We start from the raw sequence: 21,781 nt of genomic DNA on the forward strand, positions 1-21,781 counted from the left end.
TTTTGCTGTTTGCTTGAGTAATTGGAGATGGAAGGGAGTTCCATGCGATCATGGCTCTGTATAGTACTGTGTGTTGCCGTGAATTCGTTTTGGACTTGGGGACTGTGAAGACCCCTGGTGGCATGTCTTGTGGGGTATGTATGGGTGTCTGAGCTGAATGTTATTTCATTATGCAGACAATCTTGAATTTTTAATCACAGTAATATTTCCCATGAAAACTAGATGAGAAGCAGTTAATCTCTCGTCAACCCTCAACTAGGAAAGACTGGCATGCATGTTGTTGATGTTAGTTCTGTGTGTGCAGTTAAGGGCAAGGCATTCTGCTCTGTTTTGAGCCAGCTGCAGCTTTGCTAGGTCTTTCTTTGCTGCACTTGACCATATTAGCGGACAGTAATCAAGATGGGACAAGCCCAGAGCCTGAACAACCAGTACAATGGATTTTTGTGTCAAAAAGGCAGAACATATTTTTATAGCAGACATACCCCTCCCCATGTTCACAACAGTTTTGTCAATATGACTTGACCATGATAATTGACCATCCAATGTTATACCTGGGAGTTTAGCTTCTTCAGCTTGCTCAATGGTCACACCCTTTATGTACAACTCCAGTTGAGGTGTAGGTCTTAGAGAATGTTTTGAACCAAATACAATACTTTTAGTTTTAGATGTATTTAAGACCAGTTTTTTATTAATCTCCCATTCTGATACTGACTGTAACTCCTTATTTAGAATTTCAGTGAGCTCACTGGCTTTGGGTGCTGACATGTAGTGTGGAATCATATTGATAATTTAAAGGTACAGTATGTACATGTATACTGTATGTCAAGGAATGGTGTCCATCCTAGATGCAGTAATATTGGAAATATTTGTTTTCAGTTACTGTCATTCTCAAAGCAGTGACTCACTCACTCATTAACAGGATGTGTCTCACCCCGACCCCTTTTTTTCTGCCAATACTGTTTCGCTGACCTCTCTCTTTTCTCTCCCTTTCTCCGTGTTCTCTCCCCCTTCCTCCTCTCCCCTCTCCTCTCCAGAGTTGTGGGAGGTACCATTTGAGGACATCTCAGAGCTGCAGTGGGTAGGCAGCGGGGCCCAGGGGGCTGTCTTCCTGGGGAAACTCCACGGACAGGAAGTAGCGGTGAAGAAGGTCCGAGACATCAAGGAGACAGACATCAGACACCTGAGGAAGCTCAAACACCCCAACATCATCACCTTCAAGTGAGAATACTAGCAAAAATATCAGGGGTTTTCTTCTTCATCTGCTCATGTCGTCCCCAGTTTCCTATTTTCCTTGCCATTAGTCCCCAGATCTTTGTGTTCTGATCATGTATGCCTGTGTCTGGGTTGTCCATGTTTTTGTCTTATACTGGTGACAAACCACATTTCCCCTCAGAGAATCCGTAAGTTGTATTCATTAATTCCCTCCAGGGGTATGTACAGTAGGTTGTAAATAGTGATGATGTGTTCAGGGTCTTTCTGGCTCATTTCCTCAACCCTTCTATCATCCCACTGTTCCCTCTCTTCCCTACAAAGACGTAGATCGGTTATAAAAATAGATGATATGTTGAGTCATGTCTTTACTCACCCCCCTTCTCTTTTTCTCCTACCTATCCTCCCTCTCTCCCTCTCTAGGGGTATCTGCACCCAGGCTCCGTGCTACTGTATCCTAATGGAGTACTGTGCCCAGGGCCAGCTGTATGAGGTGCTAAGGGCGGGCAGGAAGATCACCCCCTCCCTGCTCATCGACTGGGCCATGGGCATCGCTGGGGGCATGAACTACCTTCACCTCCACAAGATCATCCACAGGGACCTCAAGTCACCCAAGTGAGTTCTACCTACATTGATAACTATACTTTAACTTCATTGTAGATCTGTTTGTGCTTGAGCCAACACCTCTGTTGTGTTCATTGTCATGCAAACATATGGTCATACACAAAGTAAATATCAAATTCTACGACTTATTTCCATTGAGGTTGTTTTAGTGTCCGTGTATCACGGTACCAGACCTCAACACCATATTCTCGTTAATGTCGTTTGAATAGTTATAGGACGGCTGGCGCTGTGGCTACCGTACATTTTCCTGACTGTGCCTGTTCCCTCCAGCATGTTGATTACGTACGACGACGCGGTGAAGATCTCCGACTTTGGCACGTCTAAAGAGATGAGTGATAAGAGCACCAAGATGTCATTCGCCGGTACGGTGGCCTGGATGGCCCCGGAGGTCATCAGGAACGAACCCGTCTCAGAGAAGGTCGACATCTGGTAAGAGTAAGGTCTCTCTCTCTCTCTCTCTCTCTCTCTCTCTCTCTCTCTCTCTCTCTCTCTCTCTCTCTCTCTCTCTCTCTCTCTCTCTCTCTCTCTCTCTCTCTCTCTCACTCTCACTCTCACTCTCACTCTCACTCTCACTCTCACTCTCACTCTCACTCTCACTCTCTCACTCTCACTCTCACTCTCACTCACTTGGATTGGAACCAGGTGCTATGGTCTTTGGCCACGCACACAAGTGGTGGGTTTGGCATCGAAAGCAGGATACATATGCAGAAAATAACCTCATACCTACTGTAAAATATGGTGGTGGATATTTGATGTTATGGGGCTGTTTTGCTTCCAATGGTCCTGGGGCACTTGTTAAGGTCAACAGCATCATGAACTCTACCAAGTACCAGGACATTTTAGCCATAAACCTGGTTGACTTTGCCAGGAGGCTGAAACTTGGCCACAAGTGGATCTTCCAGCAAGACAATAACCCCAAGCACACATAAAAATCCACAAAGAAATGGTTAATTGATTTTAAAAAATATTAACATTTTGCATCACAGTATCCGGACTTGAACCTGTGGTTTTAATTGAAGAGGGCAGTCCATGAGCGCAGACCAAAGGATACCAAGGATCTGGAAAGATGCTGTATGGAGGAATGTTCTAACATCCATCCCAATGTGTTCTCCAATTTCATAAAGCATTATAGAAAAAGGCTTAGTGCTGTTATCCTTGCAAGGGGAGGGTGCACAAAGTATTGAAAATGGGTGGCAATACTTTTGAGACATACTGTATCTTTGAGATTTGTTTTTATTACTTGTTAAACAAAATATATTTCTCTGAGCAATTGTATTAGTATAACATAGTATCATTTTCTCATTTTTGGAGCATTACACAGTCTTTTTTGCTCATCTTTATCAAGGGTGCCAATAATTTAGAAGTGACTGTATGGTCAAAATGTTGGACTCTAAAAGGTTTTAGAACCGGGCAAAGCACCCTTGTTTTTAGCAGTATACTGTATCTGCTTTATCTATCTAATAGCACTACATCTCTTGGCCTCATGGTTATCTGTTCTGAGAGAAGGGATGATTTGAGGCGTTGTGTGTATCCTCTGTCCTGTCTGCACTAACACCTTCTGACATTTGGGCCAGAGAACTGGCTAAATATAAAAGAACATTGGGTTCTTTTTTGTTAGACAATAAAATGGGAGGACTCATTTGAGTGAGTGCTCCTTGTCTTTGGAAATATTAGACATATGCACTGTGACTATATGTGGTAGTGAAACAGCAAGGTTAGAACTTTCCCTCCCAGTACTTTCCTAATCCCTACCCTGTGACAGGTCTAAACTATCGTCCTACTCAGTGCCCTGTGCCAGGTATGTACCAGGTCTCCAGTACCTCCCTGCCCTGTGCCAGGCCTCCCCATGCTGCACCAATAATTGTCTCTCTCCAGATTAAACATTGAAGCACAAATTGAGCTACAGATTTAGGATCTTAAATTGAGCCAGTTTGCTACGGCAGGAAAATAATCCTGCAGCAACAGGAAATGTGAATTATGTGGATTATAATTAATGGACATTTCTGTCAGGGTTGATACATTTGTTGTAAGGTCAAATCAGGTCTGAAATTTCAAAGTGGAAATTACAAACTTTACAAGGCTTTTTCAACCTCAAATACACTACAAGTTTAAAATGTCCTGCACTGCTCTCTCCCTCCCACACAAAGCTATTGGTGCTTTCTCCCTCCCACACAATGCTATTGGTGCGCTCTCCCTTCCACATGATACGATTGGTGCGTACCAGAGTCACCATGGCAATATAAGGTGCCATCAACAACAACACTTCCATAGTCCCTCAGCCTGCGTGTTATCCCCCAGCCTCTCCCCGACGATAGGGGCTGAGCCACACACTGGCCCTGAGCCAACCAAGCACCCTGACACCAGACAGGCTAGGGCATGGGTAGGCAACCCTGTTCCTGGAGTTCCGCAGGTACTGCAGGATTTTGTTCCAACTAGGCACCACACCTGACCAACTGAGCTAATTGATCAGTTCAGTGATTGCCTAAATTCAACACACCTGGTCTTCCAGGTCGGCACTCCAGGACCAGGGAAGGCCAAATCAAATTTTATGTACACATATTTTGCAGATGTTATCGCAGGTGCAGCAAAATGCTTATGTTTCTAGCTTCCACATTGCAGTAATACCGAACAATAAAAAACAATACACACAAATCCCAAAAATAAAAAGAAAGAAATTAAGAAATAGCAGAGTCCGGAATATAAGTATATATGTATATGATGGTGTGTATAGTCAGTATGGACAGTATATGAATAGAAAAGGTTTGTACAGCAGTAGTTATAAAGGATGAGCCTTGACTAGAATACAGTATATACAAACGAAGTGGGTAAAACAGTATGTAAACATTATCAAAGTGACCAGTGTTCAATGACTACAGTGGGGAAAAAAAGTATTTAGTCAGCCACCAATTGTGCAAGTTCTCCCACTTAAAAAGATGAGAGAGGCCTGTAATTTTCATCATAGGTACACGTCAACTATGACAGACAAATTGAGGAAAAAAAATCCAGAAAATCACATTGTAGGATTTTTTATGAATTTATTTGCAAATTATGGTGGAAAATAAGTATTTGGTCACCTACAAACATGCAAGATTTCTGGCTCTCACAGACCTGTAACTTCTTCTTTAAGAGGCTCCTCTGTCCTCCACTCGTTACCTGTATTAATGGCACCTGTTTGAACTTGTAATCAGTATAAAAGACACCTGTCCACAACCTCAAACAGTCACACTCCAAACTCCACTATGGCCAAGACCAAAGAGCTGTCAAAGGACATCAGAAACAAAATTGTAGACCTGCACCAGGCTGGGAAGACTGAATCTGCAATAGGTAAGCAGCTTGGTTTGAAGAAATCAACTGTGGGAGCAATTATTAGGAAATGGAAGACATACAAGACCACTGATAATCTCCCTCGATCTGGGGCTCCACGCAAGATCTCACCCCGTGGGGTCAAAATGATCACAAGAACGGTGAGCAAAAATCCCAGAACCACACGGGAGGACCTAGTGAATGACCTGCAGAGAGCTGGGACCAAAGTAACAAAGCCTACCATCAGTAACACACTACGCCGCCAGGGACTCAAATCCTGCAGTGCCAGACGTGTCCCCCTGCTTAAGCCAGTACATGTCCAGGCCCGTCTGAAGTTTGCTAGAGTGCATTTGGATGATCCAGAAGAGGATTGGGAGAATGTCATATGGTCAGATGAAACCAAAATATAACTTTTTGGTAAAAACTCAACTCGTCGTGTTTGGAGGACAAAGAATACTGAGTTGCATCCAAAGAACACCATACCTACTGTGAAGCATGGGGGTGGAAACATCATGCTTTGGGGCTGTTTTTCTGCAAAGGGACCAGTACGACTGATCCGTGTAAAGGAAAGAATGAATGGGGCCATGTATCGTGAGATTTTGAGTGAAAACCTCCTTCCATCAGCAAGGGCATTGAAGATGAAACGTGGCTGGGTCTTTCAGCATGACAATGATCCCAAACACACCGCCCGGGCAACGAAGGAGTGGCTTCGTAAGAAGCATTTCAAGGTCCTGGAGTGGCCTAGCCAGTCTCCAGATCTCAACCCCATAGAAAATCTTTGGAGGGAGTTGAAAGTCCGTGTTGCCCAGCGACAGCCCCAAAACATCACTGCTCTAGAGGAGATCTGCATGGAGGAATGGGCCAAAATACCAGCAACAGTGTGTGAAAACCTTGTGAAGACTTACAGAAAATGTTTGACCTGTGTCATTGCCAACAAAGGGTATATAACAAAGTATTGAGAAACTTTTGTTATTGACCAAATACTTATTTTCCACCATAATTTGCAAATAAATTCATTAAAAATCCTACAATGTGATTTTCTGGAGAAAGAAAATCTCATTTGGTCTGTCATAGTTGACGTGTACCTATGATGAAAATGACAGGCCTCTCTCATCTTTTTAAGTGGGAGAACTTGCACAATTGGTGGCTGACTAAATACTTTTTTTCCCCACTGTATGTACATAGGGCAGCAGTCCCTAAGGTACAGGGTAGAGTACCGGGTGGTAGCCGGCTAGTAACAGTGACTAAGTTCAGGGCAGGGTACTGGGCGGAGGCCGGCTAGTAGTGACTATTTAACAGTCTGATGGCCTGGAGATAGAAGATGGTAGCGGGGGGAACAGGCCATGGCTCGTGTCGCTGAGGTCCTTAATGATCTTTCTAAAGGCAATTCACAATCCAATTCCAAACTTGCCTTGATGCCACAGGTAGGTGATGCCGTAGTCAGACGAGCTTCCAAAGCAACCACAGAACAGGGACTCCAAAGCTCCAATAGTGTAAAAACAAACATTTAACAAAAGGTAATTTCATAGGCTATATTCCATCGATGAACAAAGTCAAAGCGATCAGATTTAAACTGTAAACAAAAGATATAGACTAGTAGCAGCTTTCTTAGTTCCAAGTCGTAGTGTAACAGTAGAAAACAGTAAGGTACCACCATACCTGAGGCCTAGTAGACCCATACTGCAAAAAAACAGTAAGGTACCACCATACCTGAGGCCTAGTAGACCCATACTGCAAAAAAACTAAAAAGGGAAGGGGAACATGGGGAAAAAAGGGGTGTGTCCAGGAAAGGCTCCATAATGCTTTTAAATACCCATGATAATCATAATAGAAAACCCAAAACATGAGTTCATCAACCATAATTCATAATGAAATATTTATACTTATATTCAATAATATAATTTTTCTAAATGGATTAAAAAAAACAATAAATATAGCACAAAGGAAGAAAATGAGAATTTGGCTCCAACAATCTTCTTGGCCTTCCTTTGACACCAGGTGCTGTAGATGTACTGTAGGGCCAACAGTGCGCCTCCGGTAATGGGTTGGGCTGACCGCACCACCCTCTGGAGAGCCCTGCGGTTGCGGACGGTGCAATTGCCGTACCAGGCGGTGATACAGCCCGACAGGATGCTCTCAATGGTGCATCTGTAGAAGTTTGTGAGGGTCTTAGGGGCCAAGCTGAAATTCTTCAGCCTCCTGGGGTTGTAGCGCCTTCTTCACCACATTGTCTTCAGCCTCTCCACTGCGACCCCGTCGATATAGATGTGGGGTGTGCTTCCTCTGCTGTCTCCTAAAATCCACGGTTAGCTCCTTCATTTTGTTGACGTTGAGGGAGAGATATTTTCCTGTCATCACTCCGCCAAGGCCCTCACCTCCTCCCTGTAGGCTGTCTCGTCGTTGTTGGTAATCAGGTCTACCACTGTTGTGTCATCTGCAAACTTGATGATTGAGTTGGAGATGTGCGTGGCCATGCAGTCATGGGTGAACGGGGAGTACAGGAGGAGGCCCAGCACGCACCCTTGTGGGGCCCCCGTGTTGAGGATCAGCGTAGCGGAGGTGTTGTTGCCTACCTTCACCACCTGGGGTCGGCCCATCGGGAAGTCCAGGACCCAGTTGCACAGGGTGAGGTTCAGACCTAGGGCCCCAATCTTAGTGATGACCTTGGAGGGCACTATGGTGTTGAAGGCTGAGCTGTAGTCGATAAACAGCATTCTTACATAGGTATTCCTCTTGTCCAGATGGGATAGGGCAGTCTGCAGTGTAATGGTGAATGCGTCATCCGTGGATCTGTTGGGACGGTATGCAAATTGTAGTGGGTCTAGGGTGCCAGGTAAGGTGGAGGTGATATGATCCTTAACTAGCCTCTCAAAGCACTTCATGATGACAGAAGTGAGTGCTATGGGGCGATAGTCATTTAGTTCAGTTACCTTCGCTTTCTTGGGTACAGGAACAATGGTGGACATCTTGAAGCAATTGTGTACAACAGACTGGGATAAGGAGAGATTGAACTGGTCTGCACATGCTCTGAGGACACGGCTTGGGATGCCGTCTGGGCCGGCAGCCTTGCGAGCGTTAACACGCTTACATTTCCTACTCACGTCGGCCACGGAGAACGAGAGCTCACAGTCCTCATGATCAGCGGTGGCCTGCGTCAGCGGCCAGGGGAACACAGTACACACATAAACACAGGCTGTCTGACTGACCCCTTTACTACTCACAATCAAACATGTACACCGCTTTATGTTCATTGTGTGTTAGTTCAGAGATGAAAACAACATTGGAAAAAGCACGGAGGGTACATAAAAGAGGAGACAAACACAAGGGGAGGAGTGATGTGTTGTCTTATAAAACGTGTGTACTAGATTGGTTTCAGACTGTCTTTATTGTATAATAATAATTTATTGCATTTACATAGTGCCTTTCCACCTACAGTAGGTGCTAAAAGTGCTTTACATGGTAAGGGGGGAAACTCACATCTTCCACCACCAATGTGTAACACCCACTTGGGTGATGCATGGAAACCATTTTGTTCAAGAACACTCACCACACATCAGCTATCATGGTGGAGAGGTGAGGCGTGATATATGCCAATCAGGAATCAGTGAGATGATTGGGAATTTGGCCAGGCACCCTACGCAGAGCAATGTCCCCTTCACTGCCCTGAGATCTCAGACCAGAGGGAAGAGCCCTCTACTTGCCATCCAACACCACTTCCAGCCCCATCTGGTCTCCCATCCAGGGACTGACCAGGACCAACCCTGATTAGCTTTAGAGACAGTCCAGCAGTAGGATGCAGGGTGGTATGCTGCTGGCATATGCTATGGTATGGAAAGGTTAGTCTTAAAGATTAGTTGGAGCTCATGCATGTCTCTCTCTCTTTCACTCTAGGTCGTTTGGTGTGGTGCTGTGGGAGATGCTAACAGGAGAGGTGCCGTATAGAGATGTGGACTCCTCGGCCATCATCTGGGGAGTGGGCAACAACAGCCTGAACCTGCCCGTCCCAGAGACCTGCCCAGATGGATTCAAAATACTGCTGCGACAGTGCTGGTGAGATAGAGGAATGGGAGGGAGGTAGAGAGGTAGGAAGGGAGGGGGAAAAGGGTGGGAGGTAGAGAAATGGAGAGATGGATGAAGGGGAGGAGGAGGGAGGTGTGGAGGAAAGGCCATAAACATGGCAGTAACTGAGGAGGAGATAAAACATTTTTAAGAGTAGCTTTCATGAAAAAACTGTTTTTTCATCGAAAACCAGATGTTTTAGGCTTAGTTATAGTAAAATATGTCAATTCTGGTCTTCATTTTGACAGTTTGTTGCAAAAGTGATATACACTACATGGCCAAAAGTAGGTGGACACCCTTTCAAATTAGTGGATTCAGCTATTTCAGCCACACCTGTTGCTGACAGGTGTATAAAATCGAGCACACAGCCATGCAATCTCCATAGACAAACACTGGCAGTAGAATGGCCCGTACTGAAGAGCTCAGTGACTTTCAACGTGGCATCGTCATAGGATGCCACCTTTCCAACAAGTCAGTTCATCAAATTTCTGCCCTGCTAGAGCTGACCCAGTAAACTGTAAGTGCTGTTATTGTGAAGTGGAAACGTCTAGGAGCAGCAACGGCTCAGCCGTGAAGTGATAGGCCGCACAAGTTCACAGAACGGGACCGCCGAGTGCTGAAACGCGTAGCGCGTAAAAATAATCAGTCCTCGGTTGCAATACTCACTACCGAGTTCCAAACTGCTTCTGGAAGCAACATCAGCATGATAACTATTCGTCGGGAGCTTCATGAAATGGGTTTCCATGGCCGAGCAGCCACACACAAGCCTAAGGTCACCATGTGCAAGGCCAAGCGTCGGCTGGAGTGGTGTAAAGCTCGCAGCCATTGGACTCTGGAGCAGTGGAAACGCGTTCTCTGGAGTGATTAATCACGCTTCACCATCGGACGGACGAATCTGGGTTTGGCGGATGCCAGGAGAATGCTACCTTCACCAATGCATAGTGCCAACTGTAAAGTTTGGTGGAGGAGAAATAATGGTCTGGGTGTCCACATACTTTTTGTTGGTCTTTCAGTTGTAAATCTAGCTCTTTTTGCCCGTAGCGGTTCAACTCTACCATTGAAATCGTGATGTAGAGGCACCTTGAGATGGTGCCTCTACGTCTGGGTTCAAAAACAGGTCGATTGCAAGCTACCTGCTTTTTAAATATTTTATTTACAATATTCATCCGATGTGCACACACATCTTTTTCTGAAAGTGAAAGCATACCTGTGAGAGGGGTGGTAGTAGTTGTAGGTTGTTATACTGTACCCATTACCAATCTGTGAGTAATTTGACCATTGGAAAAGAAAGCTACTGTGTAAATACTGCGGGTTGGATTGAATTGAGCCCCTAATCTTAATTCTCACAGTGATGATAGCATTTTTCTTCCTAACACAATACTGCAATAAATGTGAGTCCCCAAGATTTTTTTTGCACCCATGGGGCATTCGAATTGGCAATAGATGTCAGGAACTCGCTATATTACCACTGTAAGCTAACTATCCAGAGCCATATTTGCTTGTGACGCACATACGTTTATTATCAGAGTATGCCAGTGGACTTCTGGTATGTATGCTAGTAAGAAACTGTTGGGATCAGGTACAACTACATTTACCCATTCCCAAAATGTGTATTTATGAGCATTTCTCCCCACCCACAACTTCTCACCTGAATGCATTTTTTTTATTTATTTGAAGTGGTTGTGCAAAGGCTGAAATTGGGGTTGATAGTTACCCTTTAAAGGTAGAAGTAGACATGTTCTAATGTTGTTGTTTTTTCTGGTCCCAGGAGCTGTAAGCCCAGGAACAGACCTTCGTTCCGTCAGATCCTCCTACATCTGGACATCGCTTCAGCTGACCTGCTGTCTACCCCACAGGAGACATACTTCAAATCTCAGGTAAAGTAGAGCCCAGTAAAGTACAGTAGATTACTGCTCTCTAACCCTAACCCCACAAGAGACATACTTCAAATCTCAGCTACAAGTAAATAGAACACTAGAATCGACATTGGCATTCCGGCAACATTACTACAGGATGGCCATTTAGAAATTAAACTTTCATTGTACAGTTGAGTAAGTTAGCATTTTGTCCACAAGTGTACCCACATTTCTATTATATGTACATTTTACATTACATTTACATTTTAGTCATTTAGCAGACGCTCTTAACCAGAGCGACTTACAGTTTTAGTGAGTGCATTCATTTTCATAATGGCCCCCCGTGGGAATCGAACCCACAACCCTGGCGTTGCAAACGCCATGCTCTACCAACTGAGCTACAGGGTAAATAGTTTATGTTTAGTGAATGCCATAATATAGTTATTTTGTTAGATACTTCTCCCTATTAGCTGAAATCTCAAAGCCATTTGAGCTGTCGCGATAGCTGTTCGGTCCAAACAGATTCACAAATCATGGGAATTTGTGGGAATTTGTCAGGTTAGAGGCAAATTACCCACAAAATGTATTTGCTAGATTCATGTCGTTTTATTGGGATTCGCAGCTGTTGTTGGTAAGTAATGACTCTTCTGAAATAACTTACTCATCCTTTAAATGCCCACACCAGTAGAAATCTACTTTTTCAAGCTGAAAGACGATGGCCAGAGCTTACCCATGATGTTGCACAACGATTTAAGTCAATTAATCATCATTTTAGTCAACGTATGATATATTTGGGCTTGAAGTGACAAATCCTAACTGCCCACTTCTTGCAAATCCACGTCAATGTTGTGTCTTTTCCTATGAGATGAAATACAAATTATTTTTAGCCTACGTTTTGTTTCAGGGCTGGGTTTTATTTAAATTTTACCACCCACCAGCATGGTCTGAATGTTTTTATATTAATTAGAAACACCTGCAAAGTTATTCCTCTTCACGACTGAGCCAAACAGCCTTTCGATGTCCACTTGCTATTGCTCCTGCTTTATACAGCTACTTTGCACTCTATTTTGCACTCTATATCTATATATCAATCTGTCTATCTGTCTAAATCCATTTGTCTGTTTGTAGCTTTGTCCAAGTTTATCTGTCCACTTCTGTATCTGTTTGTCTGTTTGTAGCTTTATACGTTTGTCTGTCTGTCCATTTGTGCAATGCCCTGCGGCTACGTTGCGTGTAGGGTTGCCGGTTGAAACATCAAAGACTGGGGTTTGTATGAGTTGCCCTCCCCATGTCTCCATCCTCATGTTTACCGCCAGTGGATCACTTTCCTCAGCTTGGTAGAGTCGGAAGAAACTGTACGTGTGTCAGTCTGCAATGCGCATATCACCTGGGATTCCATTTTGAATTACTTGCCGGTGGAGCTGGGCTTTCAAATGAGGCTTTGACTCAATGAAGATGCTGTTCCGACCATCTACCCGGACGGCGAGACTGTAAGTAAAAGAGAGCTTCTCAGCTAGCTAGTTAGCTGATCAAATGTACATTCTAAACTTGCCTCTTCTACAATAGTTAGCTACATCATTACATGAAATGCTTACGTAATAAGCTAGCTAGCTAACGACGTTAGCTCAGCTGTGATAAATGTATGATATCAAAACATCCGAATGAAGTGAGTTCAGTTCAAGTTAGCTAGCTAGCTACCAAACTATTTGGTTTAGGGCAAAACGTATCCAAAACTTTCGAGGTTACAATGTACATATATTTACAGGTTTCTAGCACAAGAGAGATTGCTCCCAGACAGACCCGCCACAGGTTTGTAATTTCTCTGCGAAAGCATCCCCACAAAGGAGGAGCAAGGGTGAGTTTATGACGCTCAAGTAGAAACTACAGTGGTGCTGATAACAACACATCAACAAGAATAATTAACTAGTTGGCTTGGCTATTCCCTTTGCCTCTCCCCACCTATTCAGATGTAATGTTACCTCATGTTACTGTTGTTACTGACATACTTAACATTCAGATGACTTCAAATACAGGCATACTGTGTAATGAAAACCAAATTAAGCAGCAATATCAACACAAATCGCTATCTGAGGTAGGGTTCAGTGGAGCTGTGGAGAGTGTGAGAGGGACAGGCTGCACTCGGGTAGGGAAGGGCTTTGGGGGCAGACAGTTTGACTGGACTTGCCAATGGGAATGAGATAATTAACTGCCTAACTTCTGTAGCCTACAGTTCACCAGATTATCAAACGTGTCATTTTGCCTGTTTATCACCACAAAGAGTTGCATGTGGATGGCAATCCATGATTGGAGTATCACAGAGATACCAAAAAATCAGTCTTTCTGCATAATTTACAGCCACCCAGTTCCAGCCAAAGCAGAAGAGCGTGTCTTGCAATATAGCAAAACTGCTGTGCATGCCTGAAACCTCAGCTCCTTGCATTCCAGTAAAAAGGCCAAGAGTGGACTATTCCAGCGATGACTCCAGTTATCACCCTGATGATGACACAAACACCATCTGCGATGGCGAACTGTAAGATGACACTGTAGTGAGCTTGTAATGTTATTTTTATGATTAGATGTGTTGTAGTACTGACCCATTTGATTAGTGAACTGTATTGCTGTGCCAAAATACTACATGTAGACTAATGTAGACAGGGAAAAAAGTGTACCTCATACCGGCAACTTTTTATCACTATTACAGAGTCCTTAACACACCTGTTCACATGTTGAGGAATTACATTGTGTTCGAAGACTGTCTGCTGCAGCTTTTCCACTCCTGTCCGGTTTGCACCAGAACATACAACATCACAAAGCGGTTCAGAGGCACCCTCATCTCCATTGTCCAGATATGCCCTCAGTGCGACCACACCAAGACGTGGAAGAGTCAACCGTATGTGCCCTGCAGGCAACCTCTACCTGACTGCAGCTATTGCTTTTAGTCCTCTTCTTTTGCTCAGACAAACAAGATAAAGCAAAATATGTTGTAGTGTAATCTAAAACCTTTAATGTAAGTACATAATGCTGAAGTACTTTTTGATGTGCTTTATTTCTGAGCTAGAAGTGCAGACCATATCTGAATCGACTTTCTACAGCCATCAGAAAACGGTCCTGCTTCCAACCATATATTGGCAGTGGAAGTCAGAGCAGAGAGTCGTCCTCCAGAAGTCTGTCGGGGAACCTGTGGATCTTGGAGGGGATGAGAGCAGACTCGCCTGGCCACGGTGCAAAATTTGGTTTGAAAAATGTTTTTGCATGCTGTCCACTATTGAATTCCATGTGGAGAAAGGCACACATGCCTGCATGTCCCACGCATATTTGACCATACGCGCGCATATACAAATGTCCACAATTGTCTTGTGTTGGACTGACATTGATTGTCACAGATCGACACCCCTAGATCCAGAAGTACCTGAGGGTGGAGAGGCCTTACATCAAGCTCAACTACGATGGGTGGCATGTGGCTAAATGTATGTAGTTGTTCAATTCTCATGTTTCAGAAAGTGTGGGTACTGTGGGGGGGAGGGACTGCACAGGCAAAAATTGTGTGTAATACTCTGCCTGTTATTTTGTATCTATTCAGCTGTGGGGGAAAGAGGAAGGAGAGAAACTGTGAGATGGTGAGCGGCTGGTGGAGGTCCATAATCAACCATTATGTACCGGTCGGCCTCAACATCAAAGTGTGGTGAGGAGATAGTGGCAAAGTGGACATCGGTAGCTAACCATATCCAGGAGAGCATGGTGGCTCAGTTGGTAGAGCATGGAACTTGCAACGACAGCATTGTGGGTTCGATTCCCACAGGGGACCAGTACCAAAAAAAAAAGTGTGTTCTAGTCCACTATAATTTTGCTCAGGGGTTAGATTTCCCCATTGACTGGGGATTCATTGATATTTAAGTTATTATAGGGATGTCCAATCTCCCTATAATTAGAACCCTTCCTGTGCTCTAACATAGCATACTTTGCATTTACCTACCCATATATTTCAGCATCCATGTCCCCATGTTCATGCCTGTAAGCATTGCATACAGCCTGCAGGGCATATGGGTTGAGGCATACAGGGCAAAACCTGGGTGGTCAGTAGCATGCCACCAACACATTTCTGCACTTTTCCATCACCTGTACAGTGCATACATACACTACAGAGATCCTATTAAATGACTAATTCCTAATCCTATGGCATACACATTCTGCTACAGGACGACCATTGCTATTACTTTGTAGAACACTAGTTAGCCAACTAATAATGTTGTGTAGGTGCATGAACAGTGTACTCAAAGATTATTATAAACCCTTTACCCATTCATCTGTGTTGTGTGATGGTAGATATATCATTGAAAATAGGTTTATTGTGTGAACAACAAAATGTTCATAACAACAACTATTTGTAATTGATGTGTCTCTGTTATTTTTCCTTGCATGATTGATGACTATGTACTGAGAAGGAAATGCAATCAGCAACATAAGCTTCCTCCTCTACCTCTTTGCAGCACAGATTCTCACTGGCAGTGGACCCAAGAACACGCATTTGGAGTAACATAGATGGCGAAGTCTTCCCTAAATGCTTATGACAAACCATCTCTAGAACCAGCCATAGCCAGTGTTATGGCTAATCTTTTGAACACTAGCCTTAGCCTAAAGATGGAATGTGTTTTTGTTTATCGTTGCCTAGTTATGAGGTCATCACTAGAGCATCATGAGTAGGTCAAGTTCACTCTGAGGTATCTGGACGTACCAGTACCGCCACAGAGTTTCTAAACCTAGAGGTGCTTACGCTTGCGAAACAGACCAAGCAGACAAGGCCGGGGTTTGGAGTTTGAGAAGTCAATGAGAGAAGTGAAAAATGATTCCTTGGTTGTTAATTTTCTTGAAATCTAAAGGCACAACCTAGATTCGAGCCAATGTCTCAAATAGTTGAACATGTTATTACTCCAACCTTGTGACATTGACAAAAACTACTTTATATCGAAGGAGTGTCTTTGAATTGACGGCCTGCACATTCACAGTTCGGCGTGAGACGAACGTTAGGCCCGATGGCTTGTTTCTTTGCAGTAGCTTATCAAGCCAACATCGCCTGGCAACGCCTACAAGTGTAATCAGGGATTTCTATTGGAGAAGCAGTTTCTGCCTATCTTCATACTGTACTGTCTTTGGTACCACTGTACCAAAGGAGCATCTGTATGTGAATAAACCACCAGACTTTGGCAAGTGAAGTTACAACGTGTGTTTATCTTTATGCACATCTACATGGTGTCAAAAGCGACACTCTACAAGCTAATACTTCTTGCTGCTGTCACAAGAAAAATACACCGAACAAAAATATAAATGCAACATGTAAAGTGTTGGTCCCATGTTTCATGAGCTGAAATAAAATATCCCAGAAATGTTCCATAGGTTATTTCTCTCAAATGTTGTGCACAAAATTTGTTTACATCCCTGTTAGTGAGCATTTCTCCTTTAACAAAATAATCCATCCATCTGACAGGTGTAGCATATCTAGAAGCTGATTAAATAACATGATCATTACACAGGTGCACCTTGTGCTGGGGACAATAAAAGGCCACTCTAAAATATGCCGTTTTGTCACACAACACAATGCCACAGAAGTGTCACAAGTTTTGAGGGAGCGTGCAATTGGCATGCTGACTGCAGGAATGTCCACCAGAGCTATTGCCAGAGAATTGAATGGTAATTTCTCTACCATAAGCTTCATCCAACGTCATTCTAGAGAATTTGGCAGTAAGTGCAACCAGACTCACAACCGCAGACCGCGTGTAACCACGCCAGCCCAGGACCTCCACATCCGGCTTCTTCACCTGTGGGATCGTCTGAGACCAGCTACCCGGACAGCTGATAAAACTATGGGTTTGCACAACCGAAGGATTTCTGCGCAAACTGTCAGAAACCGTCTCAGGGAAGCTCATCTGAATGCTCGTCGTCCTCAACCTGACTGCAGTTCGGCGTAGTAACCCACTTCAGTGGGCAAATACTTCCTATTTGGTGTTAGTCGTTTAAGTTTACACTGAAAGCGTTTTTCCATTCTGAAAATGTGTGTGTACAATACCGGTCAAAAGTTTTAGATCACCTACTCATTCAAGGGTTTTTCTTTATTTTTTACTATTTTCTACATTTTAGAATAATAGTGAAGACATCAACACTATGAAATAACACATATGGAATCATGTAGTAACCAGAAAAGTGAATATGTTTTATATTTGAGATTCTTCAAATAGCGACCCTTTGCCTTGATGACAGCTTTGCACACTCTTGACATTCTCTCAACCAGCTTCATGAGGTAGTCACCTGGAATGCATTTCAATTAACAGATGTGTCTTTTTAAAAGTTAATTTGTGGAATTTATTTCCTTCTTAATGCGTTTGAGCCAATCAGTTGTGTTGTGACAAGGTATGGGGAGTATACAGAAGATAGACCTGTTTGGTAAAAGACCAAGTCCATATTATGGCAAGAACAGCTCAAATAAGCAAAGAGAAACGACAGTCCATCATTACTTTAAGACATGAAGGTCAGTCAATCCGGAAAATGTAAAGAACTCCTTCAAGTGCAGTCGCAAAAACCATCAAGCGCTATGATGAGACTGGCTCTCATGAGGAACGCCACAGGAATGGAAGACCCAGAGTTACCTCTGCTGCAGAGGATAAGTTCATTAGAGTTACCAGCCTCAGAAATTGCAACCCAAATAAATGCTTCAAAGAGTTAAAGTAACAGACACATCACAACATCAACTGTTCAGAGGAGACTTTGTGAATCAGGCCTTCATGGTCGAATTGCTGCAAGAAATCACTACTAAAGGACACCAATATGTCAAGGCGTCAGTGTATGCGGTAGACGAAGTCAGGCGCAGGACACAGAGCTAATCGAAAAAGCATACTTTACTCGTAGGTAAATGAATGAATCAAAACCTCCACGCAGGGAGGAACAAACCCGCACACTAACGACCACCAAAACATGAACAAACACGCACAACACACAGTGTGAGACAGAGGGTTAAATAGGGAAGACATAACTACATGATGGGAAACAGGTGTGACCAATGAAAACAAAACAAGTCGAACCTAGACACATGGATCGGTAGTAGCTAGTACTCCGGAGACGACGAACGCCGAAGCCTGCCCGAGCAAGGAGGAGGGGCAGCCTCGGCTGAATTCGTGACACAATAAGAAGAAGAGACTTGCTTGGGCCAAGAAACACGAGCAATGGACATTAGATCGGTGGAAATGTGTCCTTTGGTCTGGAGTCTAAATTGGAGATTTCTGGTTCCAACCGCCGTGGCTTTGTGAGACGTGGTGTGGGTGAACGGATGATCTCCGCATGTATATTTCCCACCTTAAAGCATGGAGGAGGAGGTGTTATAGTGTGGGGGAGCTTTGCTGGTGACACTGTCTGTGATTTATTTAGAATTCAAGGCACACTTAACCAGCATGGCTACCACAGCATTCTGCAGTGATACGCCATCCCATCTGGTTTGGGCTTAGTGGGACTATCATTTGTTTTTTCAACAGGACAATGACCCAACACACCTCCAGGCTGTGTAAGGGCTATTTTACCAAGAAGGAGAGTGATGGAGTGCTGCATCAGATGATCTGGCTTCCACAATCACCCGACCTCAACCCAATTGAGATGGTTTGGGATGAGTCGGACTGCAGAGTGAAGGAAAAGCAGCCAACAAGTGCTCAGCATATGTGGGAACTCCTTCAAGACTGTTGGAAAAGCATTCCAGGTGAAGCTGGTTGAGAGAATGCCAAGAGTGTGCAAAGCTGTCATCAAGGCAGAGGGTGGCTATTTAAAGAATCTCAAATATAAAATATATTTTGATTTGTTTAACACTTTTTTGGTTACTACATGATTCCATATGTGTTATTTCATAGTTTTGATGTCTTCACTATTATTCTACAATGTAGAAAATAGTAAAAATAAAGAAAAACCTTTGAATAAGTAGGTGTTCTAAAACTTTTGACCGGTAGTGTGTATATATATATATATATATATATATATATACAGTACATTCAGAAAGTTTTCAGACCCCTTGACTTTTTCCACATTTTATTATGTTACAGCCTTATTCTAAAATTGATTAAATTGTTTTTTTTTGTCATCAATCTACACACAATACCCCATAATGACAAAGCAAAAACAGGTTTTTTTTAAATAAAAAACTGAAATAACACATTTACAAAAGTATTCAGACCCTTTACTCAGTATTTTGTGGTCCTCTGTAGCTCAATTGGTAGAGCATGGCGCTTGTAACGCCAGGGTAGTGGGTTCGATCCCCGGGACCACCCATACGTAAAAATTTATGCACGCATGACTGTAAGTCGCTTTGGATAAAAGCGTCTGCTAAATGGCATATTATTATTATTATTATTTTGTTGAAGCATCTTTGGCAGCGATTATAGCCTCGAGTCTTCTTGGGTATGACGCTACAAGCTTGGTAAAGGAGATGATTGTGGACTACAGGAAAAATAAGAGGACCGAGCACGCCCCCATTCTCATCGACGGGGCTGTAGTGGAGCAGGTTGAGAGCTTCAAGTTCCTTGGTGTCCACATCCCCAACAAACGAACATGGTCCAAGCACACCAAGACAGTCGTGAAGAGGGCACGACAAAACCTATTCCCCCTAAGGAGACTGAAAATATTTGGCATGGGTCCTCAGATCCTCAAAAGGTTCTACAGCTGCACCATCGAGAGCATCCTGACTGGTTGTATCACTGCCTGGTATGGCAACTGCTCGGCCTCCGACCGCAAGGCACTAAAGAGGGTAGTGCGTATGCCCCAGTACATCACTTGGGCCATGCTTCCTGCCATCCAGGACCTCTATATCAGGTCAGAGGAAGGCCCTAAAAATTGTCAAAGACTCCAGCCACCCTAGTAATAGACTGTTCTCTCTGCTACCCCACGGCAAGCGATACCGGAGCGCCAAGTCTAGGTCCAAGAGGCTTCTAAACAGCTTCTACCCACAAGCCATCAGACTCCTGAACATCTAATCAAATGGCTACCCAGACTATTTGCATTGCATCATTTGATTTGGGGTCTTTCTCCCATTCTTCTCTGCAGATCCTCTCAAGCTCTGAGAGGTTGGATGGGGAGCGTTGCTGCACAGCTATTTTCAGGTCTCTCCAGAGATGTTAGGTCGGGTTCAAGTCCGGGCTCTGGCTGGGCCACTCAAGGACATTCAGTGACTTCCCCCGAAGCCACTCCTGCGTTGTCTTGGCTGTGTGCTTAGAGTTGTTGTCCTGTTGGAAGGTGAACCTTCGCCCCAGTCTGAGGTTTTCATCACGTATCTCTCTGTACTTTGCTCTGTTCATCTCACCCTCGATCCTGACTAGTCTCCCAGTCCCTGCTGCTGAAAAACATCCCCACAGCATGATGCTGCCACCACCATGCTTCACTGTAGGGATGGTGCCATCTTTCCTCCAGACGTGTCACTTGACATTCAGGCAAAAGAGTTCAACCTTGGTTTCATCAGACCAGAGAATCTTGTTTCTCATGGCGGGCTGTCATGTGCATTTTACTGAGGAGTGGCTTCCGTCTGGCCACTCTACCATAAAGGCCTGATTGGTGGAGTGCTGAAGAGATGGTTGTCCTTCTGGAAGGTTCTCCCATCTCCAGAGAGGAACTCTGGAGCTCTGTCAGAGTGACTATCGGGTTCTTGGTCACCTCCATGACCAAGGCCCTTCTCCCCCGATTGCTCAGTTTGGCCAGGTGGCCAGCTCTAGGAAGATTATTGGTGTTTCCAAACTTCTTCCATTTAAGAATGATGGAGGCCACTGTGTTCTTGGGGACCTTCAATGCTGCAGAAATGTTTTGGTACCCTTCCCCAGATCTGTGCCTCGACACAATCCTGTCTCAGAGCTCTACGGACAATTCCTTTGACCTCTTGGCTTGGTTTTTGCTCTGATATGCACTGTTAACTGTGAGACCTTATATAGACAGGTGTGTGCCCTTCCAAATCTTGTCCAATCAATTGAATTTGTCACAGGTGGACTCCAATCAAGCTGTAGAAACATCTCAAGGATGATCAATGTAAACAGGACGCAACTGAGCTCAATTTAAAGTCTCATAGCAAAGGGTCTGAATACTTATGTAAATATGGTATTTATGTTTTTTTATTTTCAATACATTTGCACAGATTTATAAAAACCTGTTTTCGCTTCGTCATTACGGGGTATTGTGTGTAGATTGATGAGGGAAAAATATAATTTAATCCATTTTAGAATAAGGCTGTAACGTAACATAATGTGGGAAAGGTCAAGGGTTATAAATACTTTCCGAACGCACTGTATATTCAAATAATAATTATACTTTTTTGTAATGCACCAACCCACAGTTTGGAAACCACTGCTCTACTGTACCCATAGAGATACACTGTTAACTGTGAGACCTTATATAGACAGGTGTGTGCCCTTCCAAATATTGTCCAATCAATTGAATTTGTCACAGGTGGACTCCAATCAAGCTGTAGAAACATCTCAAGGATGATCAATGTAAACAGGACGCTTATGTCATAAACCTTAAACCAGAGGGCAATGTCGCCCGTATTTCGATATAATTCCTGTCTTACAGCAGAAATGCTTATTTTAGTTCAGCCACCGAAGAATGATGGGGGCTACTAATAGATATGCCTGAATTGGGGGTGTGCACACATATCATTGTTGGGAATTCCACTTGGAGTGGAGAGAAACAACAACAAATAGGGAGGAGAGGGCACTGACACT

General features: G+C 43.8%; 1 protein-coding gene across 1 annotated transcript in view; it reads left to right on the top strand.

Moving 5' to 3' along the window:
• LOC311133692 (mitogen-activated protein kinase kinase kinase 12-like) overlaps positions 1–21,781 on the top strand; it is a gene marked incomplete at both ends in the record, with an annotated part of 47,210 nt that overhangs the window by 8,695 nt on the left and 16,734 nt on the right. Inside the window, 5 exons of the mRNA XM_084167228.1 lie at positions 1,035–1,218; positions 1,633–1,824; positions 2,104–2,262; positions 9,028–9,186; positions 10,964–11,072. Of these exons, the coding sequence (XP_084023354.1) occupies positions 1,035–1,218; positions 1,633–1,824; positions 2,104–2,262; positions 9,028–9,186; positions 10,964–11,072 (803 nt within the window). The remainder of the gene's footprint in view (positions 1–1,034; positions 1,219–1,632; positions 1,825–2,103; positions 2,263–9,027; positions 9,187–10,963; positions 11,073–21,781) is intronic.

This window comes from Coregonus lavaretus, assembly GCF_964263955.1.
Source record: "Coregonus lavaretus genome assembly, chromosome: 8".
Classification (NCBI taxonomy): domain Eukaryota; kingdom Metazoa; phylum Chordata; class Actinopteri; order Salmoniformes; family Salmonidae; genus Coregonus; species Coregonus lavaretus.